Source organism: Ischnura elegans, chromosome 12 (assembly GCF_921293095.1).
Source record: "Ischnura elegans chromosome 12, ioIscEleg1.1, whole genome shotgun sequence".
NCBI lineage: Eukaryota > Metazoa > Arthropoda > Insecta > Odonata > Coenagrionidae > Ischnura > Ischnura elegans.
The window spans coordinates 6,532,185-6,554,007 of NC_060257.1; the positions used below are offsets into that span (position 1 = coordinate 6,532,185).

General features: G+C 37.8%; 1 protein-coding gene across 1 annotated transcript in view; it reads right to left on the reverse strand.

Moving 5' to 3' along the window:
- The window catches only part of LOC124169839, a 135,269-nt gene that overhangs the window by 41,023 nt on the left and 72,423 nt on the right, over positions 1-21,823 (reverse strand). Inside the window, 3 exon segments of the mRNA XM_046548626.1 lie at positions 11,346-11,501; positions 18,713-18,987; positions 21,486-21,777. Of these exon segments, the coding sequence (XP_046404582.1) occupies positions 11,346-11,501; positions 18,713-18,987; positions 21,486-21,777 (723 nt within the window).

The following is a 21,823-nucleotide window of genomic DNA, read 5'->3' on the forward strand; positions in this document are numbered from 1 at the left end:
GCACAGAGAGAACAAGGGTGTTCAGGACACCCCACGTGAGTAAAGCCAGGGGGGGCGATAGCGACGGGAATGATATAAGAAACGTTTTACAGCAGATGAAAGCAAAATACGAGAATACATGTTATATTGTAACCAAAATTTCTAATATTCAAAGCTGCAGCTGAAAAGAATGAGGTTTGGAGTAAAATTGGTGGCATGAGATGACACAAACATATTCCCCTTTTGAGGCTACTGTGATGGTTCCACGTGTGCCTGAGACTTTAGGTGTCACCTGGGCCAAAAAATATTACATTCTAGTGACTTAAAAGGATAGGTGTGTGTCGTGAAGACTTAAAAAAATGATACAATCAAATATTTAGTGGGGTATTAAGAGCATCCCACAAGAATAAATCCAGATTAGTGTAGTCATCAACTTATGACAAGTGAAAGGCAACTTTCACATTTCTTATTTTGAACTTGCAGAGAATAGCTGAATGGGATAGGCATTTTTTTAGCCATAACTTATCATTACATCTACTGAGTACTTATAATGAATTAAGATTTCTGATCTGAGTGAGGGCAATTCAAATTGAGGACATATTTGCCCCAGAATTGCATGTATCAAGTAGGGAATGGTGAATGTTTCATTAGATATGGTGGACAGTCGTAAATGAGAGGAATTCTCAACATAAACAGTCCTGAACCATGGTGGCAACATCAAGCACTGCCATGAGGGTGACTTCTCTTGGTCCTTATCTTTAAGGACTTTCCATTGCGGCAGAAAGCATATTTTTTTATACATATTTTGTCCATAGTTTAGCATTGATAACTTCAAATGAATTTCAAAAGCAAAGTAATTGTACAGAGAGTACAGAGAATTTAAAACTTATATTTTACAAGCTTACTAACTGCCAAATACTAGAAGCTCATTTCAGAACAGCATTAAATTTCCAACTGACAGAAATAATGCAATCAAAGTCCTTTGCCGAATGTTTGGGTACAGGATTTTTTTTTCTCTTAAACAGTAAAGGACTTTATCCCCAAACTATAGCATTCCCTCAATATTACATTAACTACATAGATATATAAACTGGTAAATGGGTGACATGTCTTAACGTCTCTGATCACACACCTATTGATGAGGCTTGTGGGTTAGAGTGTAGGTGCAGAACTTCGTACTGTAAGAAATCTACACATTTCTTCATAATGGTTTCATGAAAAGACTTGCATAAAAACAACAAAGTTAGTTTAGCAATGGTGCAATACCAATATTGTTTCAATACAAAGGGTGCATTCTGAACTTCTCCCAAAATTGGGTATTTCACTCAGATCCAAAGAGTTAAACTTGGAACTAAAACTTACCTGCTTCATCTTCTTATTGCATATTAATTTCTTCATTATTGATTTATGTATTTACTGAACATAAAGAACAGCACTGTGGCCTTTCAATTGGATAGGTAATAATAATACATGAATTCATGAATAGCAAAGAACAATAACAGAAAAGAGAAATGGTAATGCAAAGGAGAGTATAGTCAGACGGAAAGGCACCGTACCCGAGACATAGTTGAAACTATTTTGTGAATCCCCTATGTCAAGGGCAGGGGAAGTGACGGAGAGGGTGTTGTATGGTAAACGGTAAAATAAGGATTATTGAGAAATTGACAGATGGAATTTAGGCTGGCGTACATTTTCTATGCTGTGCGGGCTGGGATGTCGAGTGAAAAGACGGAAAGGAGATGAGAGCAATCGAAAGATCCCTAGACAATGGAGTGAAGAAACCTGAGGTCAGACGAGAATCGACGGCAGTCGCAAGAAGGTAGGCCAAGTGAGAGCAGTATGTCCTCACCAGAGGAGAGGCAATACTGAGGTACGCACCCTTGCACAACACACAAAAAGAAATTGAAAGGACAGTTCCATATCTTGCATTAGCCTAATGAGTACAATTTATAGACCATGGTACCAATAAAAAAAGAGGCGTGGTTCTTTCTGATTGATGTGTGACTTTGTAACTTCGTAAATCTGTGTCCTTCACTCCAAAAATGAAGAGCTAATTCAAACATTACCAAGAGAATAGGACTCCTTGAAATTACACATTTACAATGAAGTAACTTCTATCCAAAACAACAGAGTTATAACCTCATATTAAATGGGGTGGTTCACACATGCTAAAACTTGCAATTTATTAAAAGAATTAATTGAGTGGAGGTGAAGGATAAAATATGAAAAAAGAAAAAGCTGCTTTGACAAATGGATGAATAAAAAAATCCACATTCAGCCATTCTCTGATACATAATATTAAACCAAGAAATCACAGGAGTTGGTGCCCATTTTTATCAGTTGGTAACATCATTAGAGGCCCAGTCCGTTCACCATTTCAGGAGGAACAGCTCATAGAGAGAATTATTTACCATGGTTCGCACCAAAATGAACCATCCAAGGCCCATGCGCAAAGCCAGAGTAGCTGACAGCAGTGATGCACATAGCGTAAGCTGGTGACATCACAAACTTATCAGTGAAAGGGTTAAGACCGTCAATTAATTGCAGCGAATGCACAAGACGCAGGCAATGGATCAAAAAGTGGTAATATTTCATACGTCAAACCCTATCACAATTGATAATTAAAAAAGAATGGTGAACAAAGTAACAACAATGAGTCAAAATAAAAGCAACATATAATACTGCTCATTTTAAAATAATGAGAATAACAGTTTTTTCCCCAATGATTAATCACAAAAGGAAGATTTCTCAACACACTTAGCTCTTCTAATTTGGAGAAAATCTTTGAGATTGATATTTAATTGCAATTGCACTTTAACAATAAAATATCTGACATGGCATTTTTCAGCTGAATTTAACCACTGCCAAATTACCATATTTGTAAGTAACCTTTGAGAGGGATACCATCATTTCAAGTATATAATATAAAATCAATGTAGGAGTAGGAGATAACTCAAAAATATCAGAGGAAAATAGGAAGGCTAGCAATAACTACTATCACATAGGCCTTACTTACGTCATCTAATAAAAAGGACATGAAATTTTCAAGGAATTCTATACACATTATTCGGACACAGTGCTAGTTTATGAAGACAGATTCATTAGAAAAATAGAGAATATGTTCATTCGTCATGAAGAATAAATAGGGACAACTGTTATTATTCTAATTTGCCTCCTAGAAGAGAAGGTAACCCTGAATTAAAAAATATTTACCACACAACAAATATTTCAATTAAAAATTTCAATCAAATTCTGAAGAAACCCTGAAAATTGTAGACAAGAAATTTACTTGGAAGAATGACAATGTACTCTGTGCATTACGTATGAATAGAGCTTTCTCAAGTCTGCCACTGTTTTTCATCGGTGATTGAGGGTAAAATTTCTCAATGATTCTGTTCCTCCTGCCACAGTTGCTCTTGTACAGTAATAATCAGCAATTCATCTTGAAAAATTAAGCTTCCTATGCCATTGCCAATGAATTTTCACTCAAATTCTCCAAAAATGAAGTTAACCGTCACATGTACTTGAACAATGTTTAAAACTACCACACATGCAAGTAAAACTGATTCTTTAAGAATAGACTGGTACATTTAACAGTAAAAATTGTCATATTGAAATACATACTATTGTTCTAAATTATTTTTTTATCATTCACAAGACTGAGCTAACAATTTTCCAAGATATTCTCAAAACACTTGAGTTACAGAGAAAATACATTACCAATTACTCAGTAAAAAAACTGATTTACAGATTCATGCCAACTTAAATTGAAGCAATGTGAGCTTCAAAGTAGCCATAAGAAGGTACTCTTCTGTTTCATTTGATGAATCAACTACAATAATTCTGCCTCTCTAAGCATGTCCTTAACATGTTCTGCTGGAAAAAGATGACTCAATAAAAAAATGCTTGATGCAATGTACCTTTCATTTTTCCATGCTGGCCTCTTTTTAAAAAACTTAAACATCTTGCCTCTTCCATGCAAATAACTCTATGTTGCAATCATTCATGCCAAGCTCAATATCGGCAGCTATTACAGGAATGATAGTAATTCCAGGTACAATAACAGTAGTGCAACAACTCTGCTCCAAATGTATGTCAGAATTAGCCATGCTGCACTTGGGCAAAAAATATGGATCTTACACCCTCCAATAAGCTGCCCATTGTAATAAAGAAATATGAATCAATCAATGTATTCAAAGGTGAACAGATTTAATATTTTAAAGGAATCTTTTCTACTCAGCAGATGAATTTATGCAGCTGTAAGTGTATACATTAATATAGTCTTGACGTGTCCTACATTTATATGCAAAACCAATCTTTGGACGAAAACATGATTATTATTATTATAATGCCAATGCATGGTTCACCAAACATGGTGCAATACCACTGAAAATTAAAACAAACTGATCCCAAATGCTTAACAAGCTAATTCCACCGTTCATATCAACCTTCCATATTCAATTTACATGACGATTCCCTAATCTACACTCTCAATTTTTTTATTTAATTTTATTATGATTTCCCTGACGTTATAAAAATGAAAAAGCACTTGTGTGTCCGAAATTTTACGGAAGAATGCAGCAAGGAACATTGTGAAATAAAGTCAAGTAGCAGAGTGGAATTACAGTCCTGTAATGCCAAGTTGATATGTACCACCCCTCGTCATGCTGTCAGGGTGAAGATTAAAATGCCCACCTCACCCCTCCTAGCTTTCAGTCACGATTTTTATCTTTTTGCTGAGCCCCTACAGTTTTTTCATCAAATTTCCCAGAGATTTCCATGACCTCCAGCCCACTAAACTATAAACAATAGAATGTTGGATCACCCTCACCAATTGAATCCAAGAAATTGCGCTTCAGGCCATATTGAGAAGGACCTCTAAAATTGCACTCCATTTAAATACCTCGTGGGAAGTCGTGCATATTTGAAATTTTTCTCAGCTGCTATATTTTAAGATGAGATTGCAACTTGGAAGGTAAATTCCTCGGATCCCAGACGACAGTTTTTTTCACCTCAATATGCACTACTACATCAAATCAAACTTAGTACATTTTCTCATTTAAAAATACACGGGAGTCTGCCATGTTTGGAGCGTTGGACCACGCTTCAGCCTGGCTTCAACTGCTCCCTTGCACAGCGACCACCATTCCATTGTTTAGAGCTCAGTGTTCCAGTCCCAATTTTGATTTCCTCGACTGATATGAACCCCAAACATAATAAATCACCATCAAAATTAGAATACTTTTAAGTTAAACAAGTGACAGAGGAACATCCATTATTGATGCTAGTACTCATTAAAAACTGGATATCATAAGTGAATGTCAGACAGCAAGTTGTTGTACATGAATGTTTACAGAGCGATTTGTTGACAGCTCAAGTCCACACGGTGGCACACGAGACTGAGGTTGTGTCGTTAGCGGTAGCATATATATCACGCTTCAAAATTTTCATTACTTTTTAACAAGTTTCATGGTCCCAGTCTTTTCCATGTAGACATTGTGGGCCAACTCAAGACGGTTTTAATCATAGAGGTTACTTGAGTGGGGATAAGCTGTTCTTCATACTGTTGGTAGGTGTAACCATGCGGATTTCAGCCTGTCATGTTGTTCTAAAAAGGGTGACGATGGCACATGCAGGCTCTAATGATAAAGATGCCTACAAACACCTAAACAGGCCTTCTGAATATTGTGGCAGCCTCAGATTACGGCAACATTGATAATTTATTTGACAGCATGGTTATGGGAAACACAGCTAACACGGTTGATGAATATTGCTTCTGCTGGTTTCTGTTAAAGCAATTCAGAAACATCAATGATTTTAACGTGTTAAAAAGTTTAATTCATCAACTCTAAATTGATAGCAATGAAAAATAAACTCAACATAGAAGAATTTAAAATAGAAGTACATGATATGACATTGGTATGGGAGTAAAAAACTTAGCTTCAGTTTTCAAAATATGTACAGTGTACATAATGCAGTAATGTAATGTACAAACATGATATTGAACTAAGCATATTGTGGGAAAAAGTTTTGGACTGTATGTCCAAAAATGTTACCCACAGTTGAACGAACACATTGAATCATGCACAACATTGCTTTTCTCACAAGTTACAAAGATAAACATCACACATTTGCAATAAAATACACCCAATTAAGCCTAAAGCACAAGATTTTAATCTTTCCACAGGGACAAAGAACAAAGGAGATTTTAAAACTTTTGCCATCTGCCACATAATTTAAATTTACTGCAAACATAGAAAAATAATTTCCTTTAAACTCCATGATCAACCAGAGAGGGACAGCAAATTAATTTAACAATGCAAATATGTGGTATAGTTGTTAAGGTAAAATGAAACATTAAATTTAAAATACATGAATTGCCATGAGAAAAAAATTTCCCTCAACAGGGATTCGAACAACAGACCTTTGGCTTTTCGGGCCACTGCGCAGACCATTATACTATCCAAGTTCCTGAATCCTCATGGTTAAATTGTACCTCCCAATTGTGGCCTGGAAAGCCAAAGGTCAGTGGTTGGATTCCCAGGGAATTTTTTTCTCAAGACAATTCGTGTATATATCCCCGCCATTCATGCGACAGGCTCGAAATACAGCACACTCCCAAATATCCTAGTGGGCTAATTAATGATGGGCTAATGAGACGGCACGAATAATCGGAAAACACGGATAACACAAACTTTCACTTCAATGTCTTGTCATATTCATAATTTACCTAAAACAAACAATATATTACTATTTATGCAGTTATTCTGTTATTTTAGAGTGCTTCCCAGACTCAATGAGAGCTTTCTTCACCAGTTCGCGATCTTTTCAACGGAGCACAGTCGTGCACTGCGAGGCTTGGAAAACAGGAACACGGTGCTCCCGTGAATGCAGCAAGTGCGCTATCGCTTCCATTTTACGAAGGGGATTCTGATGGAAATGATAAGTGCAGTGTATCCTAGCATTAATGCTGTAATTCCGATGATTTTGCGTCCGATTTTATTTTATTATAAAGATCGCAAAAAATATTGAGCGAGAGTGCACGGGTAATCCGCAACCCGGATAAACCGCAGCCGGATAATCGGGAGTCTGCTGTATCGACACATTAATATCATAATTGCAAAAAACAGTGTCGCTGTGAAAGGATTGAAAGAAAGCCAAATTAGAAAACTAGATAGAGGCAATCAACGAAAGGAAATGGAGAGCATGAACAAATGAGACATTTAACAAATGCGGAAAGTTTCAGGCAAAAACATGATTAATAAACCATAGTTTCCAGGAGTCATAAATACAATACAAGAAATGACTAGTATCGATCCTTAACATGAAAAGACTTCATCAATACTATTGTATAAGCAAAAGATAAACCATGCACCAAGCATGAGTAATTAGTGGAAGACAATGCTTTAAATTTTCATATGATTTTTTATAATTTTGTTTTCAAAGAATTTAAGCAGGACAGAGGGACTTAGTTATAGGCACTAGTAGGCATTAAACACAGATGCAGCACGTATGAAGCTAGTAACTATAGGCACACGCTTTGACAATAACCAACAAAATCATTGTAATCCATTCAAGTGGATGGACTAAATTAAAAAGCCAATTTCATTCGATTCGGGCACCTTTTCCTCAGAGAACAATGCTCACCCTGAGGGTCGAATCCATCCACACAATTGCAATTAAATTATTGCCAGCCTTCAACAAAAAAGAGAGAATTCTAACCTAATAAAACAATATACACATATGGGCTCCAGATCATCAAATTATAGATAGAGGAGGTAAATCAATTATTTACCACCTTTTAGCAAACAAAGGAAATAATAAAAATCATGATATGTCCAACAAAATATAACAATGAAGGCGAACCCCATTTGTTCCGGAAACATACGCTAATTTCCTTGCTACACCAGAGGATCCATTTGTAAACATACAATTTCAATCATGGCATTTTATCAATTATCATTTTTAAATAATTTTTTCTTGGGCTAGCCATCATGTTAAAAAATAGAAAATTTTGGGCACTCAACTCGTTGCCCATTCTTTAGGCTACACGTGCCAATTATGATTGAACATTGAAAATTGGATTTCGGATGGATGGGATTGGTCAGGCCCTGATTGTTGGAGCAGAGGACCGTCGACCAGTGGAGACTCTGTCATCTCTGGAGAAATCCGATTTCTTTTCAATGCTATTCCTACAGCCACGATTCAACCAATTTTTGGACCAATTAACAAAATAGACAATAGAGATACGGTTAGAGAGGAAGAATGCCAGCAATGGTACGGATATTCAATCAGCAGCTTTTCAAAGAGGGTGATCCCATTCCTCTCTCTCTGAAAGTCACTTGGCCTCCCAGAAGACCTCTTCCATTTGAAATTTTCACTAAGGCATTGGATAGAAATTGTTTTCTTTTTTTGCAAAGCATCATTTATCGATCCGAGGACTTATGCTTTAAATCTGATATTAATGTACAGAGACATTCCTCCACGAATTTTTAGTACATATCCTAAAAGTGGGTAGGATATGCACAAAATGTACACTGCACTTTTCCATCCCTAGGCCAGCCAAAAAGGGGCAAACTATACACACTAATGGCATGAGTTTTCTTCAATGATTTCTTCCCCAGGAACCAACTGAGCTTTATATAGTGATGAATTGAAGTTCAAGAGAAATAGTACCGACCGTTGAAAGCCAAGTTTTGCAATATAATAAGGACAAATACAGGTAAGGTCATAACTAAATCAATAATGAATGTAGATGAATTCAATTATACTACTCAAAAATGAAGACCTAAAATTTTGATGATTTTATCTAAAATCCTTTTCTGATTAGTTCATGCATGTTGCTCTAGCACGAAATGAAAGAAAAAATCTAGTTCACCAAATCTTGGACAGTAAGTCAAAATGAGAATTCAGTACTTAGATTCAGTTAAACAAAATGAATTATCAAGCAATTTATTTCATTACTTTACATTCAACAAACAATATAATATCATTCCACAGCTACTTTTTAAAGCACATCTGTCAATTTTTCTTAAAACTAGTTTGTGATTAGCTTTCATTGTGAAAAATAGAGGAATTTTTGGACATTTTTTTTAGCTAAGTTCCACTTCAAACTAAATGCACACTTTCATAAATAAAAACTAAACTTCAAGTCAGAATTAGAGAGAAAAATCATCAACATCTAACTTTTATTGTGGCAGTGCTCCTTTAAAGGATTAATCAATTATTGATTGAAACTAAACTGAGCCATTGGGCTGAAGCAAGATTTTAATTATCCCTCAACAAAAAAATATTCATCATCACTGAACCATGTGCAACAATTATTAGTGAACATCAAATCTACAAGTGTTTCTTCTCTTCATGACACTTTGTAGCAAAGAGAACAGTTTAAATGAATGTTAGGACTTTAATACTATGACTAAAAAACCGTGGTCACTTGATCACATGGAACAGTGTGTCATCATTTCATGTGGCTGCATCAAAAAAGGTCAAGGCATAGAAAATGCTAATGAATCAATCATTGCATCATGAAACACAAGTTGCTACATGTAAGAGGTGCAGCTCTGTTGAACGTTGCTGGCACTTAAATGCTCATTTAAACCACTAGGAGAAGAGGGGAGAGTGAGGTCACGAGGGAGGTTGTTCATCAGGGAAGGCAGAATTTTTTGGTTGCCAACCCATAATAGGGGTATTTTTAAACAGCTCATGTTAAGGATGCAAATGCCAGGTGGTCAGCAGTGAGTGCAAGCGTTCTCAATGAATGTCTCAAACGTTGAGATGTGAATGACAATGGTCACTTTTTTGTGAATTTTTTTCGGGTTTGATGCCGGGTTAAGTTGATGAAGATCAATGTTTAGACGGGCTGATTGATTCATTGGTTATCATCATAATTTTAATATACGAAAATAATTATAATAATCATAATAAAATATTTTTTTGTAATTTAAGACAGCATTGCAATGGCTCGAACAATTAATTACCTACTTTGGATTTTGACTTCAGTTTCAGAAGTGATGAGATTTTAACACCTACTTTGTTATTGTATCTGCATTCATACCCTTTACTGGTAAAATTCAAAAGACTATTGCTTTGATGTCCCCGGTTGTTTTTCATCCAACTCACTCTCCTTTTGAAAAAGTGAGCATAGTTTAATTATCTGATCACAATTTCTATTGTCTAGTTGTTTTATTTCAATCCCTGTGATGAGAAGTTTGCCACAGCCGTTTACATAGTTTTAAGTGAGAATGATTTATTTGCCATCATTATGTGAAATCCTTATCATTTATGAGTTAAATTAATCAATTAAAACACAAAAAATGTATTAAAGATACCTTTACATTTTTACTCTGTGAAACTCTGACTAGCTTCATACATTTTCTGATTTGCAAAAGTACTCATTCTTTAATTTAAGCTGTTACGGCATCAACGACAATGGGGGAGCCACTAGTGAAAACATAGGCCATCAACAGCCTAACCCGGGAAAATTTTTACAAACATTCTTTGCCGGAGAAGCCAACAATTGTTTTAGAAAGGTCTCTTTCACCCACCCAGCAGCAGCACCTCAAAATACACATGTCCCGAGACAAAACTGAATTTCCCAGCAGGTGCCACAAACTTTCAACAGAGCTGTAATTACAAAATGAGAGCACCTAGTCCAGTGCAGAACATGAGGAGGAACAGACAAGCAACGAGAGAGAGAGTACACATGAGGGAGGGAGAAAGCATGTTGGTCAACAAGTCAACTCATCAATTTCTATCCGACAATCCATCGTTTTCACATCTTCTCACCTTACTCACACGCCACTTTCCAGCATGCCCGACATATTTCTCACCGGCACAGACCTCACACCGCGGTGCCTCGCCTCCTTGCCCTTGCCATCACAGATAATGCCACCACCCGCATCCAGCCGAACGCCCCCCCCTGCACCATTGACGCACCAACCGGGGACGTCGGCCACACCACTCGCCGACTTCGACGCCTTCCCTTGTTTCTCTGTCCTCCACCCCTCGCCATCGACAAACTTCCTTGAGTGGTGGCGGTGGTGACCTCTCCTCCCCTTGCTCACAATCGGGGCGTCAATCTCGTACGTCTTTGGGTGCGGGGGACAGGGCATGTCGATGGGGTACGTCCCCCCGAACACCAGCCTCCTCTCGCCAAAGCGAAAGCACGACGGGGGCTGCTGGTTGAGGGAGCGTGGGATGAGGCCGTGGGGAGGTGGGAATGGGGGGGCGGCCCCTCTACCCCCGTAACTTCCTCCTCGGACGAAACAGTGAGGAGGCGGCCCCGAGCTGGGTGGTGGGACTGCCGGAGGAGCCACCGCCGGACCGACGTTGGCCTCACGATGCGTACTGACACTTTTACTTACGTCTTTGGCGCGTGGCGGTGGTGGCCGCTCCTCTGCAAAGTCGTCCTCGTCTTCCTCGTCCGTCTCCTCGTCGTCACAGTCCTCCTCTTCTTCTTCGTCCTCTTCATCGCCGTCGTCTTCCTCCTCGTCCCGCCTACTCTTCCCACTTCTCCCCGACTGAGCAGCACAGAATTAAAAACACACAACATGGCTCACAGTCGAGCAAAAGCGTCAATTTCTAACTAAAAAAACTCACTCAGATCAACAAAATGGCACTAACCATTCATCAACATCTGCAGGAAAATAAACGAAATGGACTTTCTGCTATGACAATCAATTAGTTATAAAAGATTTGGTACTTTGTTCCCCAGATTTTTTTCTACACCTATCAGTTACACTACTAATTAATTAAAAACATTCTTCACGTACAGCAGTAGTGCCAACCCACAGTGAAACATGAGAAAAAACATGAAATAGGACAAAATTCAATAACAACATAAAAATCAACAACAAAGAAACCAAAGGAGAAAGAAAATAATCAATTTGCTGACAGAAGGAACATAGCCTTGGGTGGTGACATTGTTATGTGACAAAAGAAATGGATCCACAGAGTGAAGGAATAAATTTCGTGTGAGGAAATGTGATATAGAGGTGAGCACTTGGCGAGAGATATCCAAAGGAATGGACAGAATAAGTAGGGAATGCAGGCGGGTGGATCAGGTTGGTATGTATGTATCTTAAAGTTGAACAGAGGTAGCCATTCCGTGCAGTCAGTAGTCAAGTTTAAGGTATTGTCCATTAGTTTCAAATCAATTTGAATTCTAAGATTAAGGAGGTAGATAAAGAAAGAGAAGACAGTGGTGGACTCGACATCTGACTGTTAGGCAAAAGAGTGAGGGATGCAATCAAAGGATTTGAAGTAAATCTGGGCTGACATGAGCGGAATTGGGGAGCAATATGTTGTTATGGGAAGGACAATTGATTGAATAGGAATAGAGTGCTTTGGGGGCTTAAAACAAAGTGGTAAAGAAATTAATCATTTCCTTACAGTAGTAGTTATGACCTATAATCTGTTCACTTTATGCTTGCGGGTGAGCTTTCGTGAGAACCTGGACACTCTCGGAGGGCTTCGCTAATGGGGGAGGGGTATTACAAAGAGAGAGAGGAGGGAAGTTAACGTTGCCAAATGTACATGTCAGCCCTAGTTTGTCACTGAAAACGTCTGAGTCATGGGTGGCCACAGGTATTTTGGCCCCGGTGCCAAGAGAATATATGTACCTGCTAATTTGGAAGGTATTGCAGATAATCCTTTCACAGAAGCCCATTACATTGTCAGCTTCCACCTTGAATGAGGCACCGTTGGTGAAAGGCATCACATACAAGGAGAATGCGTGAGGTTTGGCAACACTGCTCCACGAGCAGATTCACTATGTTCACTCGGCGTAGGTCTGAGAGCGACTCACTAAAGCCACGCCTACTGTTTGCTGATTGGCAAAGGCAAAGTCACGAGTCGAGAAACTTTCCCTCCCCTCATCTCCACTTGCTTTGGCCACACCAGCCCACCCGCCAAAGAAAAAATGAACAGAGTCTAATGGAAGTAATGTCTCTTATGCAACGAAACCAGTGGATGTAGGAATAAAATCCATGGAAAAAAATACCAAATCTTTTTCAATTCAATAGAAAGAATTTTTACAAAGATGAGTGTTGAACCATTGAATTTATCTACAATGACAGGGCAGTAGCAAGCGGGGAGATCTAGAGGTGAAAGGCCTTCTAAAAATGTGTGGGAGATACGATCCCGGGTACCCTCTCCTAGTGACCTTGTCCTAAAATGTATCCCTTCCCCAAATATACCCTCAAACAATTTTTTCTAACTACAGCCTTGACCTACGACTTGAGTTTCAGCAGCTATCTAACATCGCACGGAGACATTTGATGCTGGTAAATTTCCCAAAAGATAAGACGAATGCCAGCAACAATCATCCTTATTTAAGGGAGTTGTTGAAAGAAAAATTGAAAGACTGAAGTGCTGCGAAATAATGTCACCACTAGGTATGAAATTACTTTCATGGAAAATTTTGCGCAAATGGCTCCATATTTTTTTATATTCCCATGAAAACCATGGGAATATAAAAAAATATGGAGCACAAAGTTATAAACACAACATGGCACACAATTACGAAAAGGTGTCAAAATCACTACTATTGACTCAAGGAATAGACACGGCTGCCACAATCCATCATCCTCTTGAAGAAAAAAAACTGTGTGCTATTCCTCCAATGGCTTTCATTTCAGTAGCATTAATGTCAGTAAATTAAAAGAAAAGGCATGTCCTCATGATGTAATGATAGAGCTAATAGTAATTTCACAGATGAATTGATAACCACAATGAGTTTCAACATTTGCTCATCATCATTGGGGGAGACTCAGGCAATAGTCTCCATTTGATGACATGTAAATGTTGAAAATCTTTGCAGCCGCAAAAAGAAACTGGAGAAAATTACCATACAGACTCTACTGTAAACAGAAGTCCAAAAATATGGACCAAAGGAACTAGTTCAGTCAGTATAGAATATCACAGCCAAAAAAACTTTTTCCAGCTAATAAGCTGGGTAATCATTTAAATTTTCATCTGACCTCTATTACTTGCAATGTACTAAATAGATTAAGGCATCTTGGAAGGCTTTTTGGGCTTCCCATCGGGGCAATGTTGACTTGGCTGCCGACACTTCAGCAACTGAGCCAGTTCCCATCTTCTGGGCCGATATCAGGACAGGGTATTCATGCAATACTCATATCCAGTTTTGGCCACCTAACTCTTCTCTCATTGGCCAGTTAAGTGTCTATTGCGGGCTAATTGGATCCTCCACGGACTTGGCTCCCTGATGTTGCTAAGCACGTATTCAGTGTAGCAAATGAAGTTATTTCCTTCAACTACAACTTCAAAATTTTTAAAATATAAAAATATAATGGATTTTCACAAAGTTAACCATGAAACCATTGCATGTGTGCTCTATAATGTGACAAGCAGGGAGATATTAGGGTTCAAACCCTACTGAGAAAGACGCGATCGAAACCCTTTTACTGCACACCTCCCTGGGGTACCAATGAGGAATGAGCAGGGTAATAAATTAAAATTTTACACTTAAAAAAAAAAAAAAAGCATCAAGAAGTTGTTTTTTAATATCCTATGGCCACTTTAATTTACATTTAAAATTTTAAAAGTCTTAATATTAATTAGTTTCAGCAATTTTAACAGAGATAGAAGTAGGATCCAATATAATAAACTGAAACCCGATAATCAGAGAAGACTTTGCAACCAAAAGTGAATACGAGTATCGGTTGATTGTATTGATCTGACATCAGCCCTGAAGATGAGAACTGATTCCGTTTCCTAATCATTGGCAGCCAATTGATACCCGGCCAAAATTTACCAGTTAGAAAGCCATGAAGCCTTTTTCGGTACTATCAACAACACAAATGATAGAGACCAAAACCTCCACCACAACTATCGACTGAACAGTAAAAGTAGCATCAACTAAAGGAAATAAAATTAGAAAAAATATAAAAGCAAAAACTCGGGAACAACCAGATTCATGCCCAGATAAAGCATTAAGCGACTGTATTGTTGAGCACAAATACAAATAATTATAAATGCAATAACAAAAACTAATAACAAAGATGAAATATGTATTTACAGTTTGTGAAAACATTGGCAATACCTTCACAAAAAATCATAACAATAATTTAAAATAATATAAAGTGCAAGGTGTACACAACATGCCAAGCAAATCAGAAAACATTAAATTCATTACTGGAACATCAAAAGAAAACCAATAATGACACAACGTAACAACCTTAAGAAGCAACACACTACAATTTTAAATGAAATACGGACTCATAACGCATGCATCACTTCAAACCAAATATAACATTCATAATGACACAATAATTTCAGCAACAATAAACTTCAAAATACCTTGGTATACACATCCTACTGAAGAAAAAGTAATCAAGCGGGGGGTACATAATGTTTGCCTCACTCACATTATGTGACATGATTTTTTCTGTTTAAATACCTATGAAGAAGGGAAGAGTACCGTTTAGAAGAATTTACTAAAACTGAGCTCCTACATGCAGTCTACATTCATTCTATTCTTTTAATAATCCTGCATTACACTAACATTTTCATCACAAGAATATCTACAATTAATCCAGTCCCACTGGAAGAAGAGATTTCATTCCTGTCTACACAGAAAAACAGAAATTCCCATTCTATTTTGAAGCAATTGCTCACACGAGGCCACATTTACTAGGGTGAATTAGGATGGATTAAGAAGAAAATACGGAATGATATAATTTTTCACTGCTCAATACAATATGGGCATATTTTCAACATTGCCATTGGAACTATGTGCAAAAACTCACTGACCAAGTGGTGCAGGAGCCTCGTTAAAAGCAGTAGAAGCAAAAATTACAGTGGAAGCTCAGTTTAACGAGTGCTCATAATCCCTGGAAAATTGCTCACTATATCCAAAGGTCAAGGATGAAGCCCCTTGATTCCTATATTCCCCTTTTATTTGTATCGGTGCTATTTCACAGAGGAATACAGATGCATTTGCTTTCTTTCCTATGTTTGTGCATAAAATTTCAAATAAAATATCGCAAGGCAGACGCGCAAGTCTCAAAGCCACACATTTTCTATAGGCGGGAACAAACAGAAGACAAAAAAAAACAAATGAAGCGACAGCAGAGACCAGTGGTGTGGGAAAGTTGCGGAATGATGGCGACTGGATTGTTTTCCCATTATGTATCTGTCTTTATACCGGTTCACCACAACACCCCTGGAACGACTTCACCTATACCATCACTCCCTGCAGTTGCTCAATTGAGAAGATGCTTCCCTGCTTTCCACTCCGTGCGTTCGGCTTGAAGAAAAAGAACTGCATAACACTGCAATCTCAAGAAAAATACGCCAGTGAATGCTGTAGATTTGCTTTGAGTGAATCTATTGTGCCTCTTAATTATTTTTCACACTTAAGACAGCATTCTCGAGACACCATGCATTTTTACGGCATGAATAAGTGAACAAAGATGAGGAATTTTGCTTAAAGAAGTAAGAAATGGAAAACAAAATTTATGTCCAAATGATTAAGTAAGCATCACGGATTGGATTTGAAAATATTGTGGAGTCAGTCAAACTGAGGCACAGGCATAATTTCCATACTAAGACAATGCTTGAACTATTCACAACGTAGTCGGGTATCGACTAGCTTCCTCACCCATAGTTGATGAGATTTTCTGAGAGAAGACACGTTAGTTTGTGCGAGATCTCTGCCTGGCTCTGGCGCTGCACCAATCAATCCTACACGAGGACTCGGTGATCTCTTGGCACCACCCTCAATTGACGACAGGCAGCCCAGCACGCAGACTGACGTGAGTCTTATCCACACATAAAGCTACACTCGCCTTAGTGGCTGTCAAAATTAATATCAATTGTGTATTGGTTTTCCGAGTTATTATTTTTGCCTAGAAAACTTGTTCTGCACTGCTCTGAAGAAATATAACTCGTTATGCTGAACGCAGGGACTTCTTGGCGACTATATCCATATTTTTTTTACACATCTCTTGGTAAAGAAAGATTCTTGATACATACCATGATCATTAAAATGAGCTTCCACTGTGAGTATAAGTTACCTTGAAATGGTGCAAATGGGCACCAACCATTTCTATTTCGTTAAACATTCTTTCATTTAAATAATGATATGAGATATTTTTCACGGACAAACGAGTTAACTAACGAAATTGATTGGGTAACAATGTAACTTAAATAGCAATTATAATAGTAATTCTTTCACTTTTATTGAAATAATGAAGTGAAATAATACCACAGGAAATTCATAGAATCAAATTCGAAGTTAAGTTGCAGGAAACTTCATCAGATAGTGGGCATGATAAAAAAGAAAACATTTCAAGAAACATAATGAAGCAAACGAAAAGATAAAAGAAACAATGAAAATTAACAAGCAACTTAGCTTGCTGCTATGCAAATGATATTCAGTAAAACACAATCAAAATGCTACACAAATTGTTCACACCTTCTTCAAATACAACATGAATTTGCAATAAATAGCTTTAATAAACAGGCATATAACAATAAAAAGCTGATAACTTGCGGCTACACTCATAAGAAAAGCGCACCAAACTAAAACATGTGGACTTGTTTTACTTGCATAATGTTGCTAGCATACAAATACAGAAATAATACATTGAGGAGTGATCATTGCCACCAATGAAATGAAGATGACAACAAAACTACACACGTACTCAGTTACATTGAAATATTGGTATTAGCTTACTGCTTACCATAACAACAAATATTCACTAATATCAAGTAATATTTTCATTTTCCAATCTGAAATGCTTTGCGACACATTGGAATTGAATGCGTTACACATGCAAGCTGCTTTAAAAACATAAATGTAGCAGACAGAATATTCTCTTACTGCACCTAAATCTATGTGCACAAACAAGTGCTATTTACATAAATTACAGCATGTAATTCATTCAAATATCAGCCACTTGATTAAAAACAATAAGCAAAAATAATAAATACATTAACATAGATCATGGATTTTGTTTTTTGTTTGAGGAACTATAACCTGCAGAGCAATTGCAAGAAAATAATTATCTAACTATAACATTGTTTTAAATGTTTTAGCACCATGGTGGATTGCCGAAATTATATTTACACGGGGGGAAATGATTGGAAAATTTAATGAATTAAGAAGTATTGTAGCATAATCTCAGATGGAAGTAAGGTGAAATACAATTGACACGAGGTAAAACAGAGGAGATGAGACATCGCTAAAACTTATATGCACTCTGGTGTATATTGTAAATAAATTTGACAAATTTTAACCTGCATTTCTTTCCTCCGTAACTTGTGAATTTGAGAACCAAATGACTAACATGTGTGCCTCATTTGACAGTCTATGCTACCACATTTGCATTAAATCATCAATGCTACAATTTTTCCATACACAAATGCAACCGTTTTGTAATATCCGATGCTCTGGGATAATTTTCATATTGTGATGGGATTCAGAATACTTTCATGAGGTTATTTGCTGTATGACGTCTGCATTTAAAAAAATATCTTGTTGTTTACATTTGTACAACTAGAATAATTCTTTTTTCTCATATTTCCACTTTTGGGTACCATTTCTAATAGCATTTTTTTAAAAATTGGTCTCTACACAGTAATAAATAAAAATAATAACTCCCGATGTAAACATCTGCGATTCACACAAGAGCCTTCATTTGCCACATATCATGCAAATATTTCCTCATGAAATTTGAAAGGCTTGATCAGATCAACCACTCACCTGATCATTGCTGGTGGCCATATCCCAGTAGTTGGTCGAACCGCCTTCCGAGCTCGATAAAGTTTTGTCTGTAGGTTGTGCCAAATCAGAGGGCCTCCTTGTATTCATGTCCAAGGAATTACTAGTAGGCGCACTGGTCGTCGTTTGCTGTGAGACACTGTCTTGTCCTTCACCACTACCAGACACTATCCCTTCGTTTGGCACAGTGTTACCAACTGACACTTGACCAGGGTTCCAAACAGAAGCTTCATAGCCAGTAGAAACTTGATTGGCATCTGTGTAAAAAAAAATACAATTCCAATGAGCCAACAGTCCTCATACACATCTTATCCTGCAAGCCACCTCAATATGCGCATAGTGGGAGAGGCACATTGAGACATGTAAATTTTCCACCAGAAAAAGTTTTTGCATTGAGTTTTGTACAAATTATTTCGGTAACAATTCTTCTTGTCTTCCATTAAGATAACGGTTTAAGGTCCAAAGTAAGTCTGAATCAAGAACCACCAATATCTACATAATACCTATCAAGCCACCTCAGTAAGTGCGTGTGTTGGAACACCAGCTATTTACGTACAAGGAAAAAAAAAGAGGAATGCATTGAAGTGTTCGAACTGCCTGAGTTCCACCACGCATTATTTAACATTCAGGGAAAAAAGAATTGTTATACCTATCCATAACGCAAAACATCTCTCTTGCTTTATTGTATCAGTTTCACCTGGAAATATAATGATGTTCTCAGAGTCACTCAGAAAGAGATCTGCTCTCAAATTCTAATGTAATCTCAGGCAAACACATAGCCTCAAGGTCTCCAAAGGCTCCCAGATGAACCAACCCATTCCTAAAAATGTAAAAGGTATTTTGTACTGTTCAGGATGACACTAGAGACTGCCATTCTACTACAGCAAACTCTTAATTATGCAAATCAGGATAAAAGTAGTTTCAATTATGCGAAGCAAAATTGCCAGTCCTGAAGAAATGCCTACGCTAAATGCAAAACGAATTTGAAATTATACATTTTTGTAAAAACAAATTTTTATGCAAAATATGAAGCTGCAAACCTTGACCTAGGTCTCCAGGAAGAAGTGATATTTGTTGGATTATGAACAAAGTTCAAAAAATTAACGACAAAGCTATTACTAACAATGTATTTACAATGGAGGTTTGTTTTATGTATTTTTCAACTGTATCTTGCATTGGATGGGAAGATGGAAATCACCCAAAACAACTGTAGGCAGACCATAGCACAAACACAGTGCAATGGGATCGCACTCAAAATTCTCATACCTTCAGTAGCACTCTGACAAAATCATCATCTTTTGCTATGCGGTGACATGGGGTGCAATTTTCGGGTGTTCCAGAGTGAGACGTTATGAAACAAAGGTACATAGTTGGTTGCCCAACTGAGGGAAGGAAGCTTTATTACCTACAGTGGTCAACAAAGGATAGCATTACACAATATATAGATTAAAAACAAGCAGTAAAATAGATTTCCCTTCGTATCTTAAGCAAGATTTCTTCACATCATTAGTGGCCAAACAAAATTTGCAATCCTATTTTCACTTCGGAACTCAAAAAATGCTGTCCCCTCAACTTGAAAATAATTCCCGAGAGGCAAAAACCTTATCAACCCTCCTAGTTCCTTTCTTGCACAGGGCTATAGGTAGGCAGCAGGCTTACAAGCATTTATGGCCCTAATATAAAATCAGACAAAGTACCAGGATATTTGCAATTTAACGCAAGGCTACACAGGGATTATTACTTACATTAGAATCCCCTTGGTAAGATGGAATTCTTTTATTTACATGCTGACAAGGAATGTTTCAATTTTACTTTGAAGTCTGCTCTAGCATTACAGACGACAATCAGTGGGGGGGGGGGGGAAACTCTTGATTAATTTTAGAAGATTCTTCATAGGTTAACCAATCATAAATTAAGAGAAATGTTATCCACGATTATTAATTGTAAATTTCATATCGCAAATGCGTAATTAATGCCGTGGCCTCGCATACAATTGAATACAGTCCAAGGTAACTGGAGATTTCATCGCACTCAGGTATGTTTACGCCATGCCAAGTCAAGGTCAAACTGGAGAGGAAGGAAGTAGCAGAAGTCAGGGCAACCGGAGAAGTGGATGTAGAGATAGCATGAGTCATATCCAGGCAATCACCTGCATAGACAATTTGCCCGAAGTCCTGATTTCCTATAACCACTGCTGTGTGATGGCGTGATCTTGCTGCTGTTGCCTTCAAGGCAGTTGCGTGCTCTTTTTTTCCAAGCATCGCGGTGTGCAATCGTGCTCAGTGATCACAGATGCGCGTCCCACAGCAATTGCATCCAGGGCAGCTTGTGTGAGACGTGGGTTGATGCCTGAAAGTTTAGTCTCCGACGTCGCGCAGTGGCTTTGAAGCATTTGAGCAAACCACTTTTCTGAATTCGTGATCTCGCAGCCATGGTCACGTGGTTTTTGGCAGTCATCGCCACAAAAAATTTTTTGATCGCGGTCAGGAAAAGAAAGCTCTAAATGATTCTGGAAAGCAATCTAAACTAACAGCCACTGTGCATAAATAATGATTGATTGGGACTCGAACCTGCAACCTTCGGTGTGGTAGGTGAGGATTTATCCCCTCCACCACGAAATGACGAAGCAAGGCTGAGAATAACAAAGCATCACCAAAGCAGTGCAAATCTGGAGAGACATTTTAAAATTTAATTCACTGGAAAAATATAAAACATTAATCATCAGATATTGTTTCGAGAGGAGAGAATATCTTACTTGAGGGAGCAAGTGACTCCTGAGTACTATTCCCAGTTTCTGGCTGAGTCGTTAGCTGTTGTTGCTGCAATTGCTGTTGCTGCATTTGCTGCTGCTGCCATTTTGCCTGCTCATAATAGTAATTGTTCCACTGCTGTGCATCATACTCCCCAGTTTGCACCACGCCCTGTCCAGCCACCTCCGTTTGATTACTGGCCATGCCATCCACACCACCAACAGAATTGTACACCATCTGTCCAGCATGCATGTCCATAGTCTGCTGCGCCCCATACATTCCAGCCATACCACCAGCCTGAAAAGAATTTCAATGAAAACAATTAAGATACTCGGAACGTAGG